The sequence below is a fragment of the Chiloscyllium plagiosum genome, unplaced genomic scaffold (assembly GCF_037043375.1).
Source record: "Chiloscyllium plagiosum isolate Xiang-an unplaced genomic scaffold, Cpla_swu_hap1 HiC_scaffold_20, whole genome shotgun sequence".
NCBI lineage: Eukaryota > Metazoa > Chordata > Chondrichthyes > Orectolobiformes > Hemiscylliidae > Chiloscyllium > Chiloscyllium plagiosum.
In genome coordinates, this window is record NW_028270158.1 from 34,250,639 (window position 1) to 34,277,360 (window position 26,722).

At 41.6% G+C, this 26,722-nt stretch overlaps 2 protein-coding genes across 2 annotated transcripts in view; one reads left to right on the forward strand and one right to left on the reverse strand.

Moving 5' to 3' along the window:
* Positions 1 to 7,832: 7,832 nt before the first annotated feature.
* Positions 7,833 to 21,692, reverse strand: uqcc4 (ubiquinol-cytochrome c reductase complex assembly factor 4). The gene is made up of 2 exons (XM_043711630.2): positions 21,508 to 21,692; positions 7,833 to 9,976 (listed from the first exon to the last, which is right to left on the reverse strand). The coding sequence occupies exons 1-2, from the start codon at positions 21,612 to 21,614 to the stop codon at positions 9,598 to 9,600; spliced, it is 486 nt and encodes a 161-aa protein (XP_043567565.2). The 5' UTR covers positions 21,615 to 21,692; the 3' UTR covers positions 7,833 to 9,597.
* A 485-nt stretch (positions 21,693 to 22,177) lies between these two features.
* top3a (DNA topoisomerase III alpha) overlaps positions 22,178 to 26,722 on the forward strand; it is a 43,351-nt gene continuing 38,806 nt past the window's right edge. Inside the window, exon 1 of the mRNA XM_043711628.2 lies at positions 22,178 to 22,537. Within this exon, the coding sequence (XP_043567563.2) occupies positions 22,400 to 22,537 (138 nt within the window). The 5' untranslated portion in view covers positions 22,178 to 22,399. The remainder of the gene's footprint in view (positions 22,538 to 26,722) is intronic.

The window sequence follows — 26,722 nt, forward strand, 5'->3', positions numbered from 1 at the left end:
AAAACTTGACCTACTCTTGGGAAATAAGGCAGGACAGGTGACTGAGGTGTCAGTGGGGGAGCACTTTGGGGCCAGCGACCATAATTCTATTCGTTTTAAAATAGTCATGGAAAAGGATAGACCAGATCTAAAAGTTGAAGTTCTAAATTGGAGAAAGGCCAACTTTGACGGTATTAGGCAAGAACTTTCGAAAGCTGATTGGAGACAGATGTTCGCAGGTAAAGGGATGGCTGGAAAATGGGAAGCCTTCAGAAATGAGATAACAAGAACCCAGAGAAAGGGAAGGCTGGTAGGTATAGGCAATGCTCGATGACTAAAGAAATTGAGGGTTTGGTTAAGAAAAAGGAAGCATATGTCAGGTATAGACAGGATAGATCGAGTGAATCCTTAGAAGAGTATAAAGAAAGTAGGAGTATACTTAAGAGGGAAATCAGGAGGGCAAAACGGGGACATGAGATAATTTTGGCAAATAGAATTAAGGAGAATCCAAAGGGTTTTTACAAATATATTAAGGACAAAAGGGTAACTAGGGAGAGAATAGGGCTCCTCAAAGATCAGCAAGGCGGCCTTTGTTTGGAGCCACAAAAAATGGGGGAGATACTGAATGAATATTTTGCATCAGTATTTACTGTGGAAAAGGATATGGAAGATATAGACTGTAGGGAAATAGACGTTGACATCTTGCAAAATGTCCAGATTACAGAGGAGGAAGTGCTGGATGTCTTGAAATAGTTAAAGGTGGATAAATCCCTGACCTGATCAGGTGTACCGGAGAACTCTGTGGGAAGCTAGAGAAGTGATTGCTGGGTCTCGTGCTGAGATATTTGTATCATTGATAGTCAAAGGTGAGGTGCCAGAAGACTGGAGGTTAGCAAACGTGGTGCCACTGTTTAAGAAAGGTGGTAAAGACAAGCCAGGGAACTATAGAACGGTGAGCCTGACCTCGGTGGTGGGCAAGTTGTTGGAGGGAATCCTGAGGGACAGGGTGTACATGTATTTGGAAAGGCAAGGACTGATTCGGGATAGTCAACATGGCTTTGTGCATGGGAAATCATGTCTCACAAACTTGATGGAGTTTTTTGAAGAAGTAACAAAGAGGACTGATGAGGGCAGAGCGGTAGATGTGATCTATATGGACTTCAGTAAGGCGTTCGACAAGGTTCCCCATGGGAGACTGATTAACAAGGTTAGATCAGATGGAATACAGGGAGAACTAGCCATTTGGATACAGAACTGGCTCAAAGGTAAAAGACAGAGGGTGGTGGTGGAGGGTTGTTTTTCAGACTGGAGGCCTGTGACCAGTGGAGTGCCACAAGGATCGGTGCTGGGCCGTCTACTTTTTGTCATTTACAGAAATGATTTGGATGCGAGCATAAGAGGTATAGTTAGTAAGTTTGCAGATGACACCAAAATTGGAGGTGTAGTGGACAGCGAAGAAGGTTACCTCAGATTACAAAAGGATCTGGACCAAATGGGCCAATGGGCTGAGAAGTGGCAGATGGAGTTTAATTCAGATAAATGCGAGATGCTGTGTTTTGGGAAAGCAAATCTTAGCAGGCTTATACACTTAATGGTAAGGTCCTAGGGAGTGTTGCTGAACAAAGAGACCTTGGAGTGCAGGTTCATAGCTCCTTGAAAGTGGAGTCGCAAGTAGATAGGATAGTGAAGAAGGCGTTTGGTATGCTTTCCTTTATTGGTCAGAGTATTGAGTACAGGAGGTGGGAGGTCATGTTGCGGCTGTACAGGACATTGGTTAGGTCACTGTTGGGAATATTGCGTGCAATTCTGGTCTCCTTCCTATCGGAAAGATGTTGTGAAACGGTTCAGAAAGGATTTGGAAGGATGTTGTTAAAGTTGAAGGATCTGAGCTATAGGGAGAGGCTCAACAGGCTGGGGCTGTTTTCCTTGGAGCGTCGGAGGCTGAGGGGTGACCTTATAGAGGTTTACGAAGTTATGAGGGACATGGATAGGGTAAATAAGCAAAGTCTTTTCCCTGGGGTCGGGGAGTCCAGAACTAGAGGGCATAGGTTTAGGGTGCGAGGGGAAAGATATAAAAAAGAGACCTAAGGGGCAACTGTTTCACACAGAGGGTGATACATGTATGGAATGAGCTGCCAGAGGATGTGGTGGAGGCTGGTACAATTGCAACATTTAAGAGGCATTTGAATGTGTATATGAATAGGAAGGGCTTGGAGGTATATGGACCGGGTGCTGGCAGGTGGGACTCGATTGGGTTGGCATATCTGGTCGGCATGGACGTGTTGGACCTCGAAGGGTCTGTTTCCGTGCTGTACATCTCTATGACTCTAAGTGGTGCTCATTACTACACTGTGTTGAATTCAATCACGTTAGATAAAGATATTTCAGAGTTGTTATTACACATGCCTGGAGGAGGTGCGATTTGAATTGGAATTTCTTGACCATAGTAGTAGGGACATTACCATTGTACCACAACATGAGATAAATGAGAAGTAGCAAAATGTATTCTTGGCAAAGCTGGGAAAAACAGATAAGTGGGAAAGGAATAGAGGGAAACAAACTGAAAGCAAGATAAACTCTGGAGTCTATCATGGAAACAGACCCTTTCACCTAACCTGTGCAAGCCACTCAGTTTTCACAATTAATCTAGTCTCAGTTGGCTGCTTTGGATCCATTTCCCTTCATGCCTATCCCATCCACATACCTGTCAAAATGTTTCTTAAATGACAAAATTGTATGTGCCTCTATCAATATCTCTCGCAGCCTGTTCCAGACACTCACCACCCACTGAAAAAAAGTTTACCTCTGGATCATTTTGTATTTCTCCCCTATGCTCTCTAGTCTTAGACTCCCTGTCATTGGGAAAAGCTGTTGGCTATCTATTTTAGCTATGCCTCTTATGATTTTATAAACCTCCATAAGGTTACCCCTCAGTCTCCTACATTCCAGGGGGAAAAAATGTCTTAGCCTATCCAGCCTCTCCTTATAATTCAAGTGTTTCTGATGAAGAGATCTTGCCCAAAAAGTCGATTTTCCTGCTCCTCGGATGCTGCCTGACCTGCTATGCTTTTCCAGCACCACTCTAATCTTGATTCAAATGTTTCCATCAAGGTAGCATCTCGTAAATGTGTTCTGCACTCTTTAGGTCAATAATATTCTTTCTTTAGTAGAGTGACTGAACTGCATCAGTACTCCAAATGTGGCCTTACCAATGTCAGGTACAGCTGCAACAAGAATTCCCAAAATCAGTGATCTGACCAATGAAAGCAAGCATGCCGAAAGCCACCTTCACCACCCTGTCTACCTGTGACTCCATGTTCAAGGAGCTATGAACCTCTACCCTTGGATCTCTTGGTTCTAGAACACTCCACAAGGGCCTACTTTTGACTATACATCCTGCCCTGGTCTGACCCACTAAAATGCAACATGTTGCATTTATCTAAATTAATCACCATCTGCCAAGCCCCAGGCTCACGGGCCCAGTTGATCAAGATCTTGCTGTATTCCCAGACAACCACCTTCACTATGCACTTTACTACCAATCTTGGTGTCATCTGCCAAAATACTAATCAAACCCCTAAATTCACATCCAAATCATTTATATGAATAACAGTAGACCTAGCACAGACCCTACGACGTACCACTGGTCACAAGCCTCCAGTTTGAAAACTAAGATTTGTGGTCTTTCGTTCTTGATCATTTTGCAAGTTGGGAACAAATTTTCCTTAACTTTCATATCCCTTTGATTTTCAATACCTCTATCAAATCTAATCTCCTCAGCCTTCTGTTTAAGATAAATGGCTTCAATATCTCAAATGTATCTTCATAACTACTTGCTCATCCCTGGGCGTTTTCTTCACTCTCTCTAAAGTCTCACATCTTAAAGTTGAGTATCCAAAACCATACATAACACGAGTATGCTAGGCTGAATACAAGTTTTAATATAAGCTCTTTTCTCTTGCCCTCTATGACCAAATTGTCTCATTCTTTTCAATCAGTCATACACAGACACCAAGGACCTTCTGTTCTTGCATCTTTTTAGATTGTAATCACTCTTTACAGAAGAATATCAATTATCCAAATATCGGATTATCCGAAGGAGATCTTGAGGTCCCGATAGAAACATTACATCAAAGACGTGTTTCCAAAACTGATCACGTCTTTTGTTTACAGTGATTAAAAGTGAACTCGGCTTACTGAAATGCTGCCGGGAACAGTCCTGGACTGATGGGAGTCCAGGCATCGTCTCCAAATGACCTACTGCCTGCCCTCTCTCCCTGTCCCCACACACTTTCCCTGGAGTTCTACACAGGCATGTAACCGAAACCCCCCCATCCCCAGATAATCTCTACAACATTCTCCTGTACAGGGCAAAGGTGGAACCCATCAAAAGATTGCAGTAAAAAGTATCATGTGTTGCTGTGTATGTGTGCACTATTTGGAGACTCCCCCAAAGGTGGCAGCACCAGCAGTTTCGTTGTTGTGTCCGATCTGACTGCCCTGGAGGGTTGGTGGGGGGGGGGGGGGGGGGGGGGGAGTAGGGAGCGGTTTTGGACACTTTGGGGGCAAAGGTTGGGGCGTGGGGGCGGATGAAGGGCTGTGTTAGATGGGGTTGGCAGATTGGTGCGGGCGGTATTGGATGGGGTTCAGGGTTTCGGGTGGGTGCAGTTTTGGGCAGGGGGACAGGAGTGGGTGCAGTTTTGGATGGGGGCTCGCACATGATGTGCTGCTGCCTCAACTCCTGAACAGGGAGCAGAGCGGACGTAGCAGAAAACTCTGAGCCCCAAAGGAAAGGCATTGAATCAATTAACCAAACAATCAATTATTCGAACGAAATAGTGCCCACCTATCCCGTTCGGACAATCGAGGTTCCTCTATATATCAATTTGTCGATCCTATCAAAATGAATTATTACAAACTTAAATTTTAACATCTTTTGTCATTTGCCTATCTATTGCTCAATTTGTCCAAGTCCTTTTGCATGTCTACATTTTCCTCATGGTTCAAGATTTTTTTAAGTCATTCACATATTTTGAAAGTGCTGTGTATACCAAGATCTAAGTCAATATATAATCAGGAAGGCAAAGGTCTCAACACTAATCACGGAACATCCACTCCAAATCCTCCTTCAGTCGAAAACTCATCAGTTAATCACCATTTTCCAGCATTCAACCAATTGTTTAACCATGTTACTATTTTTATCCCATGAACTATATAACCTTCTGGCAGGTCTATTTTATGGAACTGCAGTACTAACCTAATCAAACCCTGCTGTCATCTCTTCAAAAAATTATTTGAAATTCATAATTGTCTCAAATCAATTGCTAATTTCAGGAGAAACTTCCAAATCTATATCGCTGTTTTATAAGTGTTTTCTAATTTAACTCCTAAAAAATCTGATTAACAAGTGAAAATAATTTTTTATTTACCCTATCTCTTCACCTTAACCTTAGTCAAATTGCCACTTAACCATCTAAATTCTGGGAAATATATCCCCTGTTTGTGGTCTTATGGTTTAACCCTTGGAGGTAAAGCATCATTCTGATGAACGTATGCTCTACTCTCTCCCAAGTACAATTTACCTTTCTGAAGGTATGGCACCCAGAATGGCTCACAATACTCTAGGTATGGACAAATAGAACTAGTATGAGCAAAATAAGATTTTTATCCCCTTGTATTCTAATCTCTTGAAGGCCAACATTTCATTAAGCATTTTGATAATTTTCAGTACATGTTCAAGACATTCTAAACTACCATTTGCACTGCTAACAATTCCACTTTTATTCATGACATTTCAAATTTAGTTATGTGGCATTCTAGCTCACCTAATTTGTAAATAAATCTAATTGTGACCTAAACACAGATCCTTCCTAGACATCACCAGTCACATTCTGCCCACACTTCGCTCTCTTGCCACTCAGCTAAGTTCATAACAAGGCCAATAATTTTGTTTCAATTCAACTTTAGCTCTTGGTCTCATATGGGAGATTATGAAATGCTTTCTACAATTCTTTTTAAATAACATCCAGAAATATTGTTCCAAATAGTTTTTCAGGCGAGAAGGTATACAGTACAGTGGGGAATTACCTGGTGTCTGTATTAGACTATTGCTTTTCTTAAAATATGTTAAATAACCTGGACTTAGGTGTACAGGGCACATTTTAAACATTGGCAAATGACACAAATATTGGAATTATGAGAATGATGAAAAGGACAATGGTAGATGTCATGAGGACATAAACTGGTAGAATGAGCAGATCTTGTCAGCTTACCACTCGTTCCACCTCCTTAGCTTTGAAGTCATTTTAACCTAAATCACTTAGTGCCACTGCTTCATTTCTACCAATTCCCTATCTTCCCTGTCGACGTTATCACCTGATAGCACCTAGCAGCTATCTTGAAGGAGTTAGACCTCCAAAAGAATTTGAGTCTGCAATTCATTCAATACAGTTATTTTGTATAAGTAACATTTAAATTGTATAAAGTCTAACCTACCTGATAGTTGTAATAGTTTATTCAGTTCTTATTTATGATTGTTTACAGATCAGTCTTTTCTTCACTTGTTTCATGAGAGCCCAATCCCATTGCCTTCCCATTATTAAAGTGGTTGCCCATTTATCCTTTTCAAGTGGACTCTGTGCTAGCCTTATTCAGCTGGACCCTGTCTCAACTTGCAATGCCTTCCTGTTCCAAAACTGCTGACAGCATTCCATGAAATGGAACTTCTCCTCCTAAACTCTCTCCTTTAGAATCCATTGTCAATTGTCAAGAAAACCCATCTAATTCACTAATGTCCCTTAGAGAAGGAAACAGCTGTCCTTACCCTGCCTGGCCTACATGTGACTTCAGACCCAAAGCAATGTAGTCGATTCTTAACTGCCCTCTTGGCGATTAGGGATGGACAATAAACGTTGGCCCAGCCAGAGTTACACACATTTCGTGAATGAATAAAAAAAGTGTTCATATTCCCAAGTTGCCTATCCCATGTGACTATGCATGTGGAGGGTAATACTCAGAAATGAATCATTGGATGTGGGAATTGCTGGCTGGGCCAACATTTGTTACCCACTCCTAGTTGCCCTTGAACTGAGTGACTTACTAAGAGATTAAACCTACATGGCACTTATGTGTCGTTTCCACCACATTGCTGTGGGTCTGGAGTCACGCGGTAATTTCTGGAAATGATTGCTGACTTCCTTCACGAAAGGATATTAGTGAATCAGATGGGTTGTTATGAAAAACTTCAATGGTTTTGCGGTCATCAATAGACATCGAATATATCTTTGAAAAAACTGAATTCAAATTCCATCATCTGCTGTGATGGAATTCAAACCCAGGTTCCTATTCTCTTACCTCAGAATCTGAATTACTATACTGGTGACAATACCACTCAGAAATTCTTGATCCCATTTCCCCATTTTGTTGGTCCCAACATGAACCATAATAAATGGATCATCACCAACCCCTAGTCAATATTCTTCCATACTGATTTGACATGTCCCTCACAATGGGCTTTAAACTATTGAAACCTGTTCAGATATAGAGTGTATTTACATACTGTATTTACCACAGAATACTGCAAAACTGGAACAGAAGTATCGGGGAAACCATCACTTTAGAATGTTAGTAGGTTATGCAGACATAGAGGTCAACATAGTGTTTGTGTTCACAAAAGGACAAATAAAGCCTCTGGTAATTACTTCATTGATCAGGCTCAAATGATGTGCAATATCACAATCAAATTTCAGGATTATCCACATAATAATGAAATACACAGCTACCAGTCAGGTTTCAGAAAAGGGTGCTATTTTCCTTGAGGCATCTATGAGCTTTGTAAAACAGACTGTCTCAGGTGGAAATTATTATCAGACATTTATTAGAGATCGAACAACTAAACAGATTAATAAAAAAAAATTCTTCCAATAATTCTTTAAACTGTGCTAACATATATATATGAAATGGCACAGATTCAGGCCTGGGAAGCTGTGGTGTGACAAGATGAATTCTTAGCATTGTAATCCCACTTTTGAGGTAATGCTAGGTGTGTTGTTGTGGTACTTTTGGGAAGGTGAAAGGTTGAAATATTTGTATTTCATCCACTTGAACAAGACATAGCCAACGAATTATCAGTAGTGTACCTGATCTTCAACTCAGGCCATTACACCAGAGAAGATCATGATCTCAGATGAACAAGGTATTCTTTCTAACAAGATTCAACATTTAATATTCAGGTGAAGAACCCCTGTACTAATTGTCACACTCCTTTAGAAAAAACAGGGTCAAGATTGAAGACCAAATCGAGGCACACGCACTCTGGTGGGCATTGAACAAGAATCTAGTCTGGAATCTTAGCATCAGTATAGCTCAGGGGGCTTGCAGTGTGTAAAGACAAAGACTTCTTACTCATGGTGGGAATGAATTAAGAGCATAGTAGATGAAGTGTGAATGTGTTGACTTGATAACAATGGCAGAATTATATTCCTGTGACAACATAATTCTCTGTTGGTCTATACATCTCCATTCTTCATCATTCATTGTCCATGGCCTCACTCAGAGAATTGTCTAGGTTTAAACCTGAGGTTTAATTTATTCATTTTCTCCTCAGTAGCTTCTCCCCCCCACCGAAGATGAAATTTCTGTATGTGGAGATGAAATTTGCTAAGGAAAGACAGCTTTCCACATGGCCCAAAATACTTTCTCTCAACACCTAGCAGGATGAGATCAGGAAATTCAACTGGTAATTTTGTATAGCCCAGGGACAGAGGAAATCAGCAACTGCTGCAGCTAGAAAAGCTTCAAATCAGGCAAGTGAAGACAGAACAGGATCAAGCATAAGCTATTCCTGGTCTGGAAAGAGGAAGTTTAGGCTTTTCCACTAGACCCATACTGTTGGCCTAACTCTTAATCTGGGAAGGCCTCACCTTCAAACCCTGTTTTTGATTTAATCCCAGAATCTGCTGCAATTACTCAATCAAATTTGACCCGGTCCAAATACCAATTAAGTTTAAATACTCTGCAGTTATATCAACTGTTCTCCCGGGTGTCCTTGGAGAAGGAGCACGCGGTGTCGACCAACATCCTGGAGTTGTTCAGGGAGAGGTGGGTGCCGCAGGGAGTGGAGTGCATTATTTCTCCCTCCAACTCTATTTTGATTTAGTCCCTACACTCCCCTTCACTGTTTTGATCACACAGCACTGCCCTTTGATGTGAAGGGCAGTGTTTGTCACTGGCCACCCGGGTGTTTTCCTATCTTCCTGGTGGTGGAATTTGAATAAAGATTCGTGCACCTTGTGTCTCTCACTGTGTCTCACACCTGCACACACACACCATGGGTGCTGGGGAAAAACATAAGCACTACCGCAGTTAGGCGGTAGTGTGGGGGTTAATAAAAAAAAAATAAACAGGAGATTTGGGTGCTGAAAAAAAATATATCAACTGTTCTTTATCCTTTGTTCAAAACATTTTGAATATGGAGCACAGTACTTGTCTACTTATGTAGAAGGCTTTCATTGTTTAATGGTTATAAATTGATGGAAGCTCATTGATGTGACCAGTTGGTGTTTTTTTTTCTCCACATATGCCACCAAACCTGGTGAGTAGTTTCAGAATTTTCTGCTTTTATTTGAGATTCCCAGTATCAGCAGTATTTTGCTTTTGTGCCATGTTTCTTTGCTTGTTGTGTTCTTTCGGTTCAGGTGTGAGCTGTTTTAATTCGGGGAAATGGTCAAGCAATGTATGTTCCAGTATTTTATCAACTTCAGTCTCACCCCGTAGGAAGCACCAGAGTAAAAATGCAATTCCAGCAAGGCTCAGAGGAAGAACCTTCCACCAAGAGTTCTGGTAATCACTGCCCATTGACTTGCCCACTGTCCAAATACGGTGGCTTGCCTTACTGGTGCTAAATTTTATGGTTCCATCATTGCCTTTGTTATCATTTGGTGAAGACTCGTGGTCACCTGAAGTTGTAGAGAAGCACGTTTTTACTTCGTTGTTGCTCCTAAGAAAAAAATCTCAGTTAGTCAGAAGCAGCCCAGAAGCTGTAGCTTAGACGACACTAGAATACAGATCATATTCATTGCTGCCTCTTCTCTTAAAAGGTGCATCTAAAACTCAATCACTAATCAATAAATCAGATTCAAAGCACCATGCTGACTGTCTAAATCAGGCTGGATTAAAGTAAAATCATGAGAAATAAGGAAAGAAATAGGTTTTTGACCCAGGGTGGTATGTTGCCTCCCTGGTACCAGGGTCAGGGATATTACTGAATGTCTGAACAGCATTCTGAAGTGGGAGGGCAAACAGACAGTGATCATGATAGTGATGTATATTGGTACCAATGAAATAGGGAGAATAAGAAATAAGGTCCTGCTTAATTGAGGGAGCTAGGAAATAGAAAAAGAACAGGACCGAAATTAATTTCTTGATTATTTTCAGTGCCATGTGCTGATGAATGTAGAAATAGAAAGTTAGTCCAGATGAATGTGTGGCTGGAGAAGTGGTGCAGGAGATAAAGCTTTAGATTTCTGGGACATTGGCAACATTTTTGGGGCATGGTGAGTCCTGTATCAGGTGGACAGGTTGCCACTGAATTGGAATGAGACCAACATCCTTAGGCAGAGATTTGATAATGTTGTTGGGGAGATTGTAAACTGACTTGGCAAAGGGAGAAGATTGACTGAGAAACTTCAGCACAGGGTCAAAATTAGACACAACAAGGGAGCTATAAGGCATAGAAATTATAGGCTAGTTAAGGCACGGGTGAGTTTGGCAAGGTTGGGTGGTATTTATCTTAATGCAAAGAGTCTGATGGACAAATTAAAATATAGGGGCTGGTATGATATACTTGTTATCACTGGGATATGATTGAGAAAGGGCCAAGATTGGCAGCTCAATATTTTAGGAGGTAGAGTCTTCAGACAAGTTGGGAAGGAGGTAAAAGCAGAAGTGTGTTACAATATTGATCAGGGAAACAATTGCAGGAGGGATGACATCTTAGAGGGCTCTTTAAATGAAGCCAGATGGGTATAACTTAAAATTGAAAAAAGAGAGCAATCACATCAGCCTCCCCCAACAATTCGAGACAACAGAAGAGCAGATATGTAAATGTAAGGGGTTCTAGTAAGGGGTTTCAACTTCAGCAACATTAAACTGGAGTCACCTACAGAGAACAGAATTCTCAGGAGAACTTTTTAAGCCAGAATGTAGAAGGGTCTGCAAGAGAGGGCAACCTCTAGATTTAATTTTAGGTATTGATGCTGGGCAAGCGGTTGAAGTATCAGTGGGGTACCATTAGATTCAACATTGTTATGGAGAAGGATAAGTATGGGCTTGAAATCAAAGTTCTAAACTGGGAGAAGAACAACTTTAAAAAGATCAGGTATGATTTGGCCAGGGTGGACTGGAAACAAATACTTTTAGGTAAATCCATGTCAGAGCTATGGGAAATCATGTTCCAATAAAGACAAAGATTGGGACAAACAAATCCTGGATATCAAGGGATTTACAGGGTTTAATACAGAGAGAGAGAGAAAAAAAAGAGGATTATGGCAGATACTGAGGGCTCAAAACATCCTAAAGGAGTACAGAATATGCAAAGGGAAACTTAAAAGGAAATTAGGAGAGCAAAAAAGGACTTTAAAGAATGATGGAAAATAAAAGTGGAGGGAAGGTCTTATGAGGAAAGACTGAGTGACTTGAGGCTGTTTTTGTTCGAGAGAAGAAGGTGGAGAGGTGACTTAATTGAGACATATAAGATAATCAGAGGGTTAAATAGGGTGGACAGTGAGAGCCTTTTTCCTCGGATGGTGATGGCTAGCATGACGGGATATAGCTTTAAATTGAGGGATGATAGATATAGGACAGATGTCAAAGATAGTTTCTTTAGTCAGAGAGTAGTAGCGGCGTGGAACACCCTGCCTGCAACGGTAGGAGACCCGCCAACATTAGGGGCATTTAAATGGTCATTGGATAAACATATGGATGACAATGCAATAGATTAGGTTAGATGGACTTCAGATTGGTTTCAAAGGTTGGCGCAACATCGTGGACCGAAGGGCCTATACTGTACTATGTTTTAGACAAAAGGGAAAATTCTAAGTTATAAGTGCAGTAAAGGTAAAAGGATAATTAGATAAATTGAGTCCACAGAGGACCACAGAAGTAACTTGTATGTGGAGCTAGAGGACGTATGTAGGGTTCTGACTGAATAAGTTGAGTCGGTGTTCACTCGTGAGAGTGATGATGTGGGTATAGAAATCAGGGAGAAGGATTGTGATATATTTAAAGAAATTAGCACAGACAGAGAAGAGATTCAGAGTGGTCTGGCAAGCTCAAAAACATAAATCTTCCAGACCAGATGAGTGAGGCAAGGGAGGAATAGCAAATGCACTGGGAATTAATTTTCAATTCTCCCCTGGTCACAGGAGAGGTGCCAGAGGACTGAAGAATAACCAATATGGTACAAGAAGTGAGCAAGGGATAAACCAAGAAACTGCAGGTGAGCGAGTCTAACCTCAATGTTGGGGGTACTAATAGAAACAATTTTGAGGGACAGAATTAATCTGCACTTGGAGAGCCAAGGATTATCAAGAATAGTCAGTATGGTTTTGTTAAGGGGAATTCATGTCCAACCATTTGATTGAATTTTTTGAAGAGATAACCATATTTCCACATGAGAGAAGTCCATTTGACGTGGTCTATGTGGATTTCAGCAAGGCCTTTGATAAGTTCCCATATGACTCATAGCAAAACTAAGAGCCCATGGGAACCAAGGAAATTTGATAAATTATATCCAGAATTAGCAGAGTGGCAGGAAGCAGAGGGTGATAGTCTGGGATGTTTCTGTGACAAGCCCATGTCCAACTGGGTTCCCTGAGGATCAATGTGGGGGCTCTTGCTATTTGTCGTAGAAATAAATTATTTGGATTTGAATGTACGAGTATTGATCAGTAAATTCACAGTTGATACAAAAAGTAGTGGGTAGTAAATAGATGGGCTGATCAGTGCCAAGTGGAATTCAATTTAGATAAGTGTGAGGTGACACAATTGGACAGGACAATCAAGGCAAGGAATATATAACTAATAGTAAGACCCTGGGAAGCATCACGGATCAGAGGGTATTTGGTATGCATGGTTCTTCAGGTCCAAGGACTGATAAAGAAGTTAAGTAAGCATATGGGATACTTGCTTTTATTAGGCAAAGCAGAGAGTTTAAGAGCAAGGTGGTTATGCTGGAACTGTATGAAAATTTGGGTTAGCTACACCTAGAGTATTGTGTGCAATTCTGGAATCTACAATATTAAAAGGATGTACTGGAGAGGATACAGAGATTTACCAGGATGCTGCGTGGGCTGAAAAGTTTTAATTAAGAAGTGAAATTGGATCGGCTGGGTTTGTTTTCCTTGGACTGGCATGGTGGCTCAGTGGTTAGCACTGCTGCCTCACAGCGTCAAGGACCTGGGTTCGATTCCAGCCTTGGGCGACTGTCTGTGTGGAGTTTGCACATTCTTCCCATGTCTGTGTGGGTTTCCTCCCAGAGTACAAAGGTTGTGCAGGTCAGGTGAATTGGCCATGCTGACTTGCCCATAGTGTTAGGTGCATTAGTCAGAGGGACGTGGGTCTGGGTGGGTTACTCTTCAGAGGGTGGTGTGGACTTGTTGGGCCAATGGGTCTGTTTCCACACTGTAGGGAATCTAATCTAAATGGGCAGGGGAGGGTTCATTATTCAAAATTATGAGGGACGTAGACAGGGTAATAGGAAGAAACATTATCCTTTGGTGGAGGGATCAATGAACAAGAGGGACATAGATTTAAGCTGAGTGATAAGAGGTTTAGAGGGAATGTAAGGAATTCTTTTACACCCACAGGGTGGTGGAAATGTGGAACTCATTGTCTATAAAGGGTGGTAGAGGCAGAAACCTCCATAACATTTAAATCTTATTTAGATGTACATATGCAATGCCAAGGCATAGAAGGCAATGGGCAAAATGCTGAACAATTGAATTAGAATACAGTAGTTAGGCAGTTGTTTTTGATTGGTGCTGACTTGACAGGCTGTAAACCTCTGTGATTGTGATCTCTTGAGCCTGTTCCACCAGCATTCAATGAGATCAAGGCTGGATTTCTCATTCAGCACATGATCATCACCCAATCCAAATATCCCTGGAAAATCACAATGCACAAACATTTCTCTCAATGTTGTGTACATGTAAATTGACACAGGCTTGAGGCAGAGAAATCCAATGATTTATTATTCTGTGACTGAATAAAAACTCATCTCAGTTTGAAATCTTTCTCCTGACACTATACTTTGAGACTTCCCAACCAGGAAAACAGCCTTTGCATATCTACCCTGTCACATCTTTCAAGAATGTTACAATTAGATAACTGTTCATTCTTCTAAATTCAAGGAATCTATGCAATTTATTCTCTCCCTCCTTGTCTCCCAGGAAGTATTTCTTCAAAGGCTATTATATTCTTCCTTAGAAGACACTACCAAAACTTTTTAAGATTCTTTCAGGTTTGGTCTCAAAATCCTTTGTAATCGCAGAAAAGCTTTGTTGCTCTCATATCTCTATCCCCTTGAATGACTGACGTTTACCAGTCTGTCAACACTCATTACTGAAGATTGATCAAGTTATTTGAATATGGCCCAGGAAAGTGGCTGATACAAATTGACAGTAATGGTATCTTCAGAAATCTGCCTACCTTCAGATGGATTGGACACCATTTAAAGCTTTTAACATAGTTCTCCTCTCTTAACCATATTTTCTGATATCATATGATAAGAAAGCTGTGGGACTCCATCTTTATTCAATTCAAAATTACCCTTGTAAACAGAGTCCATTGTTGATCACTTTCTAAAGACAGATTTTGAGTAATCCAAGATGGAGGATGGGAAAATATTGTGGCTGTAAGAGCTGCTTATTTTTCAGGTATTTTGGGTGTTGGAGGTGATTTTCTTGAATTCCAGGAGCAGTAATTACTGTTTTATAAGCTGTTGCATTGTTTTGGAACTTTGTGGAAAAAAGGTCAAAACAACAGCACTTTAAAAAGGAGGAAGAGAACAAAGGCAGGGACCACTTGGTCAGTGAGAGAAAGAAACCTACACTGCTGTCTGACACACCTGTTTGAGTTCAGGTATTTCTGGATATCAGAGTGCATCTAAGATAAATTAACAAACAGCAAAATTCACAGCTAACCTTGGAGGAACCTGAGTGGGAGAGCTCACAGTACAGGAGCAGATAAGTGCATGGTTTTTCAGTGTAATCTTGCTGTCTTTTTTTGATAGTAAGTAGGGTGGATTCTTTTTGGGAATATGTTTTATTGAGATCTGTCTCTTGATTAAAATTTAAAACTATAAAACATAGGTACTAAGTTAGCCTGGAGCAGTATTTTTTAGAGCAATAAGACTGTGCTATATTCTGTAAATTGTTAAGGTGCAAAGATTACCTTTAGTAGAGTAATATGCTCTTCCTGTCGGATGTGGGAGATTAGGAGAATTTTATGTTACCAATGACTATGTCTGCAGTAAGTGGTTGTGAATCCTATCAGATCGCATGGACCAGTTGGAGCGGCAGTTAGAGGCAATGAGGAATTTATAGGAGCTAGGGGGTGTGATGAATGGCAGTTGAAGTGGGAGTTGACATGGACATGCTGACATGGGGCACACAGACACAAGATGGCCGCTGAGCCATGAATTGTTCACTTAGCACACAAGATAGCCGCTGAGCCATTACATGGAAAGATACAGCAAAGCATACACAGATACTGCCCAAGGCTAACAGGATACCAGCACAACAGACACAGAGCATAGATGATTAAGGCAGATGGGGGAGAGAACATACATCAGTAACGTCTACTGCCCGCTGAAGTGTCTTGAGTCCAGCCACCACCTTCAATAGAAATACTAACTTCCTGAGGCTGCTTGTATACAAGTATTAATACTTGAGATCTGCAGTAATGGAAAACGATGTTCCTTCTCAGGAAGAATGATCACGACCACTGAAACTGACAATGATTTTGGTAATTTTTTTCTGTAAACAAACTATGCTGTACAAAAAAAGACTTGATACTTGGAACTATTGTACCACAAAATGTATAAAATATTGTGACATTCTCAAAGAATGAGAGGAGGCTCGCAGCTGAGAACCCTGCTGACGAACATCTCTCTCTCTCGCCTTGGAGCCCTGGTTTCTTTCTACAATAAACTTTGTTGTTGGATCCCGATCCTGACTCAGAGACTGGTGATTTTCTCCACAATACAGTTATAGGAAGGGATAAAAACCACAGATACAGTCAGGTAGATGGGTTACTGCCAGGAAAGGTAGGATAGGGAGGCAGGTAGTGCAGGATATCCTGTGGCTATCCCCATCTCAAACAAATACACTGTTTAGAAAATGTAGTGGGTGATGGACTCTCAGGGAAATGTAACACGAACAGCGAAGTTTTTGATACCAAAACTGGCTCTAATGTAACGAGGTGTATGGTGGGTTCCAAGCAATTGATTGTGATAAGGGATTCTCTCGTCAAAGGCACAGACAGACGTTGCACGGCCGAAAGCGAGGAGTCAGAATGGTGTGTCGCCTCCCTGGTGTCAGGAACAACGATACTTCAGAGGGAGTGCAGAATATTTTCAAAGGGGAGTGGGACCAGCAGGAGGTCGTTATACACATTGGAACTAATCACATTGGAAGGAAAAGAAAGGAGATTCTGAAGGGAGAAATATAGGAAGTTAGGCAGGAATATAAAAAAGAAGTCCTCGAGGGTAGCAATATCTGGATTATTCCCACTGTCACGAGCTAGTGAGGGTAGAAATAGTAAGATAGAGCAGATGAATGTGGCTGAGGAGCTGGTGCAGGGAAGAAGGATTCACATTTTTAGATCACTGGAATCCCTTTTGGGGTAGAAGTGACCTGTCTAAGGATAGATTGCACCTGAATTGGAAGACGACTAATATACTGGCAGGACGATATGCTGGAGCTGCTTGGGAGATGTGTGTGTGTATGTGTGTACACACACACACACCCAGGGAGAAGGTGAGGAAAGAGAGCAGTCTGAGACTGGCACAATTAGGAAAGGGAGCGAGTTGAATAGTCAGGGCAGGCAGGAACAAAGCAGAGAATGAGGTAAATTAAATTGCATTTATTTCAATGCAAGAGGCCAAACAGAGAAGGCAGATGAACTCAGGGCATGGTTAGGAACATGGGGACTATTAGTTTTAAAATAGTGATAGAAAAGGATAGACAGGATCTAAAAGTGAAAATTCTAAATTGGAGGAAGTCTAATTTTGACAGTATTAGGCAAGCACTTTGAAAAGCTGATTGGGGGCGGATGATTGCAGGTAAAGGGAAGACTGAAAAATGGGAAGCCTTCAGAAATGAGACAAGAGTCCAGAAACAGTATGGTCCTGTTCGGGAGAAAGGCAAGGCTGATAGATGTAGGGAATGCTGAATGAGTAGAGAAATTGAGGTTTTGGTCAAGAAAAAGGAGGAAGCATATGCCAGGTATTGACAGCAGAGATGGAGTGAATCCTTAGAAGAGTATAAAGGCAGTAGGAGTATACTTAAGAGGGAAATCAGGAGGACAAAAAAGGGACATGAGATAGCTTTGGCAAATAGAATTAAGGACAATCCAAAGGATTTTTACAAATACATTCAGGCCTAAAGGGTAACTAGGGAGTGAATAAGGCCCCTCAAAGATCGGCAAGGCAGCCTTTGTGTGGAACCGCAAACAAGATGACGGAGATACGAAATGAGTATTTTGCATTACTTTTTACTGCGGAGAAGGACATGGTAGATGCAGAATGTAGGGGAAAAAGATAGTGACATTTTGAAAGATGTCCATATTACAGGGGTAGTGGTGCTGGATGTCTTGAATCTCAAAGGTGGATAAATCCCCAGGACCTAATTAGATGTAACCTAGATCACTGTGGGAAGCCTGGGGAGTGATTGCTGAGATATTTGTATCATCGATAGACACAGGTGAGGTGCTGGAATATTGGCGGTTGGTTAACGGAGTGCCTCTATTTAAGGAAGGTGTTCAGGAAAAGTCAGGGAACTATAAACCAGTGAGCCTGACATTGATGGTGGGCAAGTTGGAGGGAATCCTGAGGGACAGGAGTTACATATATTTGGAAAGGCAAGGACTGACTAGTCAACGTGGCTATCTGCATGGGAAATTGTGTCTCATGAACCTGATTGAGTTTTTTTGAAGAGCGGTGAACGTGATCTATATGGACTTGAGTAAGGCGTTCAACAAGGTTCCTCATGGTACATTGGATAGCAAGATTAGAATACAGCAAGAATTAGCCATTTGGATACAGAACTGGCTTGAAGGTAGAAGACAGAGGGTGGTGGTGGAGGGTTGCTTTTCAAACTGGAGTCCTGTGACCAGTGGTGTGCCTTAAGAATCGCTGCTGGGTCCAGTGCTCTTCGTCATTTATATAAACGATTTGGACGTGAACATAGGAGGTATAGTTAGTAAGTTTGCAGATGACACCAAAATTGGAGGTGTAGTGGAAAGCAAAGGTTACCCGAGAGTATAACAGTATCTTGGTCAGATGGGCAATGGGCTGAGGAATGGCAGGTGGAGTTTAATTTGGATAAATGTGGGGTACCGCATTTTGGAAAGACAAATCCGGGCAGGACTCATACACTTAACGGAAGGTCCTGGGAAGTGTTGCTGAACGAAGTGACCTTGGAATGCAGGTTCACAGTTCCTTCAAAATGGAGTCTCAGGTAGATAGGATAGTGAAGGCAGCATTTCCTTTATTGGTCAGAGCATCGAATATAGGAATTGGGAGGTCATGTTGCGGCTGTACAGGATGTTGGTCAGGCCACTTTTGGAATAGTGTGTGCAATTCTGGTCTCCCTCCTACAGGAAGGATATTGTGAAACTTGAAAGGGTTCAGAAAAGATTTACAAGCGTATTGCCAGAGTTGGAGGGCTTAACTATAGGGAGAGGCTGAAGAGAGTGGGACTGTTTTCCCTGGAGCATTGGAGGCTGACGGGTGACCTTACAGAGATTTATAAAGTCATGAGGGACAGTGATAGGGTAAACAGACATGGTCTTTTCCCTGGGTTATGAGTCCAGAACTAGAGGGCATAGGTTTAGGGTGAGACGAAAGATTTAAAATGGACCTAAGGGGCAACTTTTTCACACAAAGATAGTGCATGTATGTAATGAGCTGCCAGAGGAAGTGGTGGAGGCTGGTACAATTACACCATTTAGAAGGCATCTGAATGGGTACATGGATAAGAAGGCTTTAGAGCATTACGGGCCAAGTAATGGCAAATAGGAGTAGATAAATTTAGGATATCTGGTCGCCCTGGATGAGTCTGCTTCCATGCTGTATATCTATGAATCTATGATTTACCAAATGTCAAAAAATACTCTCTGCAGCTTGCATTTGTAATTTTTAATTATGACCAATGAGAAGCTCCGTTAACTTGAACATTTCAAAAGCTATTCCAATTAATACACAGTTGGAACACCTCCAGGGAAGCTTTCAGGTATGTTAAATAATCTACAGACTAAATTGTCCAAATTTTGGACGAGCATAGATCCACATTTGGGTTTTAAAGCACGTTGATCCCATCTTCCCAATTGCCGTCAGAAATTGATTTTAAAATTACTAACTCCGTACAAGGAAAAAAAACTCATACCATCTCATCCAATCCCATTCACAACCTCGTTTCACCGTCTCTTATTTGAACTCATTTTCCCCAAGCATTTCAACGCTTTGAAACGTTTAACTCCGTCTTTCTGCCTACTTATGGCTAGAACTTTGAAAATCCCTGCAATATTCGCAGTTACTGTCAGAAAACTGACCCGGACTTGCAACGATGTAGTTTTATGTCAATGGGATCTTCCCGTGTATTCTATATCATATAAAAGCAGCAGTGCTTGAATTGTCCAGCTTGCAGATTTTCCGTCGCTGAACGCACGATAAAAATAGATTTAAAAAGGTTAACGGGTTTGAGGAGGACAGAGGAACGAAAATTTACCCAAATTGCACCTCAAGGTCTAAGATAACTTCATGATGTTTTGTTACCATAAAATTCAGTAATCATTCAATTTTAACAATGATTTAAACAAAATCAAAATCAATCAACCTAGCCAGTATTAAATTCCTAACTACGAAATGGCCCTAATTTGAGATTTGTACTACAAGAACAAATTCACCAGGGAGGAGGGTGGAGTGGATAGGTGGAAAAGAAGATGGATAGGTAGGACAAGTCATGGGGACAGTGCTGAGCTGGAAGTTTGGAACTAGGGAGAGGTGGGGGAAGGGGAAATGAGGAAACTGTTGAAGTCCACATTGATGCCCTGGGGGTGAAGTGTTCTGAGGCGGAAGATGAGGCGTTCTTCCTCCAGGTGTCTGGTGCTGAGGGAGCAGCAGTGAAGGAGGCCCAGGACCTCCATGTCCTTGGCAGAGTGGGAGGGGGAGTTGAAATGTTGGGCCACAGGGTGGCGTGGTTGATTGGTGTGGGTGTCCCGGAGACATTCCCTAAAGTGCTCTGCTAGGAGGCGTCCAGTCTCCCCAATGTAGAGGAGACCACAACGGATACAATAAATGATATTAGTGGATGTGCAGGTAAAACTTTGATGGATGTGGAAGGCTCCTTTAGGACCTTGGATGGAGGTGAGGGAGGAAGTGTGGGCGCAGGTTTTGCAATTCCTGCGGTGGCAGGGGAAGGTGCCAGGATGGGAGGGTGGGTTGTAGGGTGGCGTGGACCTGACCAGGTAGTCACGGAGGGAACGGTCTTTGCGGAAGGCGGAAAGGGGTGGGGAGGGAAATTTTTTAAGTGTTCCGAGGTGGAAGAACAATGTGGACTTCAACAGTTTCTTCATTTCCCCTTCCCCCACCTCACCCTAGTTCCAAACTTCCAGCTCAGCACTATCCCCATGACTTCCCCTACCTGCCTATCTTCTTTTCCACCTATCCACTCCACCCTCCTCCCTGACCTATCACCTTCATTCCCCTGCCCCACTCACATATTGTACTCTATGCTACTTTCTCCCCACCCCATCCCTCCTCTAGCTTATCTCTCCACCCTTCAGGCTCTCTGCCTTTATTCCTGATGAAGGGCTTTTGCCCGAAACGTCGATTTTACTGCTCCTCGGATGCTGCCTGAACTGCTGTGCTCTTCCAGCACCACTAATCCAGAATCTGGTTTCCAGCATCTGTCATCATTGTTTTTACCTAACAAATTCACCAGTCAAGCAGAACCTGTGACCTTTCATCAAAACTTTCGTTTTCCTGACACGTTACCTGTTTCCCTTCACAGATGCCTTTTGAAATGCTCAGTTTTGCCAACTTCTCTGATCTTATTTCGTATTTACAGTCTCAGTATTTCATTTTTAGACTTTCTACTGAATGAGGAACATTCCCAAGATCCTGGGTTTCATTTTAATGGCGCTTGGGAGCCACGAAAAGCCCATAGCGTGGACACCAATGCTGCGCCTTCCCAACCGACCTTGCAAGACTCAGCGCCGAATGTTCCGAAAAGCCGATAATCAACGCACCTCTTTCCCATTAAGCCAGTGAAAGTTGGTCCAAACAAGTGCCGGGTTGAGGGTGAAGGAATCCCAAGAGCCCGCACAAGGCCGACACCAGCCACCACCATCCTCATCCCCAAGATAACACACCTGGTTCACAAGATTTACCCTTCCCCAGCAAACAGTTCATTGGCCGTCACTCCCCGCAAAACCCAGTCCGACTGCCTCGCACTTCCCCCGGCAACCAGTCCGCCTGCCTAAAGGGTCCGCCTGATACTACAGCAAAAACGAGGCTACACAACACAGAATAACTACAAACACTGCCAAGTTAATTACTTTGATTTATAAACGGCTCCACGAAGACGAATCTCCATTTGAAATGGTCTGCGACCTAAACTAATCTTTTCTTTCAGTCCCTTGTCAACAGCATGATTACGACGTTTTCCTAGATGGTATCAGTTGCAAAGAGGGGTCACTGGCGTTGAACACACTGTCTCCACAAACGCTACCAGAACTGCTGCGTTTCTTCAGTAAATATCTGTTTTGTCTCAGATTTCGAGCATCCGCAGTTCTTTTTAATCAAGTAGTGACAGATTAAACAAACACCGTGATGAGGTACATCTCTATGACATGAAATAAAGAATAATATTTTTTTAAAGAACCAAAGTTTTGTGTATGGTATAAATCTGAACCTTACAAAACGGTATAATCATGCTACACATCTGGCAGCACTGAGACAAGAACAACTTTTAAACTTGCGACAGTTGGAACCGTTAACGTCCGGATGAGCGGGCGACTCTGTTCGCCTCGCGCTGTAACGCATGCGCCTGGCCGGTATCGGGAATGGCGCTAAGTTGGTGGTGGAGGGCGCCATCGTGATGGGATCCGTGCCGGCGAAGATGCCTCACTCCAGCTCGGTATGAAATCGGTGTTGACCAGGACGATGAGCAGCGCGGTGGGGCGGCTGCTACAGGCTCGCCAAGTTTTGTGTGTAGCTGAGAAAAACGACGCGGCCAAAAGCATCGCGGAGATCATGTCGGGCGGTCGCTTCCGAAGGGTGAGGGGGATAAACATTAACATGTTCCGTGAAATACGTCGCTTGTCACATGTCACATTCACCGTCCATGAACAGCCTTCGTAACTATCATTATAAATCAAAGAAATGTGGATGCTGGAGATCTGAAACACAAAAAAGAAATTGCTGGAGGAACTCAGCTGGTGTGGCAGTATCGGTGGAGAGAGAAACAAGAGTCAACGTTTCGAGTCCAGTGACTCAACTTCAGGCCTGCTGGTTTCTCCAGCCAATTTCTGTTTTTGTTCCAAAGCATCTATTCTGGCCCATTACGAAGTCCTGGTTTCGGATATAGCACCTCCTTTGATCTAAGTTTGTGTTGTGTTTTGTCCTTTGAAGTTAGACTGTGGAAACTCTGGAGGGTATAGTACTGTACGGTATCAAACCTATATCGAAGAAATCCTGATTTGTATTTATCGCCTGCCAGCTTTTCAAAATCCTTTTCTTTGAAATCGAGTGACTCTTCACTTTACCACTTTTCTACATAATTGTGATTTGGAAATGCTGGTGTTGAACTGGGGTGTACAAAGTTAAAAATCAGCCAACACCAGGTTATAGTCCAACAGGTTTAATTGGAAGCACTAGCTTTTGGAATGCTGCTCCTTCATCAGGTGGTTGTGGAGTACACAGTTGTAAGACAGAATTTATAGTAAAAGTTTACAGTGTGATGTAACTGAAATTATATGTTGAAAAATACTTTAGTTGTTTGTTAGAATTACCATGTTAGTTTCACTTCTTTCATATGTAAATCGCAAAACGTTTTTTAAAAATTACATTCTCAGTTACATCACGCTAAACTTTTGCTATAAATTCTGTGTCTTACAAGTGTGTACTCCACAACCACCTGATGAAGGAGCAGCACTCCTAAAGCTAGTGCTTCCAATTAAACCTGTTGGACTATAACCTGGTGTTGTGATTTTTAATTCTGAATAATTAATATTAAATAATTGTCCCTGCCATTTTGCTATATTTCACCAATTCCATCACCTCATCTGCTCTCCTATGCTGTTCATTCTTCTCGTGCTCACCAAAATGTCAATTCTGATTAAGTTGGTCATAGTTAAAAATCACACAACACCAGCTTATAGTCCAACAGGTTTATTTGGGAGCTTTCAGAGTGCAGCTCCCACATCAGGTAGCTGTGGATCAGAATCATTAGACACAGAATTTAGAGCAAAAGATTACAGTGGCATCCAACTGAAACAATATATCAAACAAACCTAGATTGCTGTTAAGTCTTCCATATTTTAGAATGGGTTGCAGGTTTCAGTTCATTAATATGTAAATCCCAGAACTACTTCTAAATCACATTCTCAAGATAGCTTATAGTTTTTTTAAAAAATGATATCTCAGGTCAAACAATTAAAAGTGCAAGATTAGAGTCTGTCTGTATCCCAATCTTGAGTCAGACTGGTTCTATTTTCAAAGTAAGATTTTACAAAATGTAGCATGGATTGACTGCCTGCAGATTGTATGCTTTTTGAGCAAAATTGAATGTCTCTGTCAATACAATTATGCAAATGTGTGTGCGCGTGCATGAGAGTGTGTGTGTGTGCGTATGTGCGTGAGTATAACAAAGTATAAGCCTGTGAGAGGGTGTATGAGAGAGGGTCTGTGTGAGTGTGTGTATGTGTGAGTATATTGTGTAATAGGGGTTACCTGTAGTGTGACATGAACCCAAGGTCCCGGTTGAGGCCATCCTCCTGGGTACCGCACTTGGCTACAAGCCTCTGCTTGGCCATTCTGCATTGTTGCATATACCGAAGTCCGTCTTGGAGGATGGTAACCAAGGCCGAATGTCCCTGACAGCTGAAGTGTTCCCTGTCTGGTAATTGTTGTGTGCTGAATTTGCAGACACATTCTGTTTTGCTTAAAAAGCATATAATTTGCAGGCAGTCAATCCATGTAGCATTTTATGAATTCCTACTTTGGAAATAGAACCAGTCTGATTCAAGATTGGGTTACAGACAGACTCTCACACTGTTAATGCATTGTCTGCGCTTAAGTTATACCTTAAGCTATCTTGAAAATGTGACTTAAAAGAAGTTTGGGCTTTACATATTAATGAACCGAAACCTGCAACCCATTCTAAAATATGGAAGACTTCACAAAAATCTAGGTTTGTTCAATATATAATTTCAGTCGCATGACACTGTAATCTTTTGCCATAAATTCTGTGTCTTATGACTCTGCCCCACAGCCAGCTGATGAAGGAGCAGTGCTCTGAAAGCTAGTGCTTCCAAATAAACCTGTTGGACTATAACTTGGTGTTGTGTGATTTTCAACTTTGTTCACCCCATTCCGCCTCCATATCATGACTAAGTTGGTAGTATCCTTGACTCTGAGTCTCATTTGTCGAGGTGATAAATCAAGGCTGACAATACTGAAGGAGTCTGCACTGTTGAGAGTTTCATGTTGTCTTTTATGTTTGGTATTAAATGGAGACTTTATCTGTTTAACTGATGGATGTATTTATAAAAGATTCCATAGCACTATTTCGAAGGGCAGTAGGTAAATTAAATTAATCCTGGTGACCTGGCCAATATTTATCATTACGAAAACAATGTATCTGCTGATTATTACTGTGGGAGGATGCTTTGCAAAATTTAGCTGCTACATTTCTGAGATTATTACTACTCTTAAAACATGCTTAAAGGCTGAAAAAGTGGTTTTGGTTGTTGTGAAAAGCACAGTATAAATGCTGGTCTTAATTTTGTGTCATGTCATTCGTCCCATGACATCCCAACACTCTTATCAATCCTCTTCCAAATCTTCCAGAAACTATTTGGCTCTCTCAACCTCCTACATGTGTTTTCCAGGAATGCTCTCACTTCACTGCTACTGCCATTGTTATACAGTATTTGGTATTTGCACATGCACCAAACACTCCCATTTTCTAAATGCCTCACATATTTCTGTACACCAGGGAACTATTCCCCAACAAATGTGCCCTTAAACTGAATAATCCAAACAGACGGATTATTATAGATTAGGTAGAATTAGAGCAAGAAGGATGAATTTAAATCTAAATTAGGCTTATTATATTTGTACATTAATGCACAAAATGTAGTAAATTTAATGAGTGGCAGACACAGCTAACAGTATGGGAATATGGTGATAACAAGATGAATTGTTGCATCTGGTTCTGGGAAATAGATCGATTAAGATCTCTGCAGGGGAACATATAGAGGATAATTACAATTAACCTCTGACTTATGATAAATCTATGGAAAATGTTATAAAGCTTAAAGCGTGTATTGTGCATTTAAGAGCGAGAGAATGCTGTCCTGAACTGAGAGTTTACAAGCACCTGATGGCAGTACCAAAGTGTACTGGAAAATTGAAAATATGTAACATTTGGCTGTGAAATGGATTACCTGAGTTTTGGTTCCTGTTTTGACGACAATTTGAAAAACCCAATCGAGTTTGGTTTGATGTTGGCAAAACAATAAATTCAATGAGGCGATCCGATGTTGGGGATATAAGAATGTGGACATTTTGAAAACTAGCATTTTGGGAAGATTTGTAGCTCAGGTTGAGGTTCTGGATGCATGTTTGCTCACTGAGCTGGAAGATTAGTTTTCAGACGTTTCATCACCATCAGTGAGCCTCCAGATGAAGGTAACATCATCAATGAGCTTCATTTGGAGACTCACTGATGGTGTTACCTAGTGTGGTGATGTAATGTCTGAAAACTAGCCTTTCAGCTCAGTGAGCAACCGACATCCATTTTGAAAATTGGTCAGAGAGCAACTGCTGCGGAGAGAGAAACTGAAGAGCTAATTACCCATCTTGTATGTTGCTCTCAAAGAAATTAGAAAACACTTTCCATCAAAGATTCCCTTTCATGTGAAACATACTGACAATAACAAGAAGGAAGACGACCCAAGAAGATCTGCAACTGGAAAAGTGAAGACACAGAAGAACTCAGAGACTGTATGGTTTTGAAATTAAGTTGTTGTAATTTTATTAAGTATCTTATTGGAACAGCATATTGTGATAGAGTTGGAGGCAGATCATAAGTAGTTAAGAGAATGGGGTGCTTAGAGTTGTGAATACTTGTTTAATGTTCACTTTAGTTAAAAAAAAATTGATGTTATTTTCTTTGAACAGTGGCTTTTGGAAGTTCTCTGTCACTCATATTTTAACAGATTATGAGGCGAGGTGAGC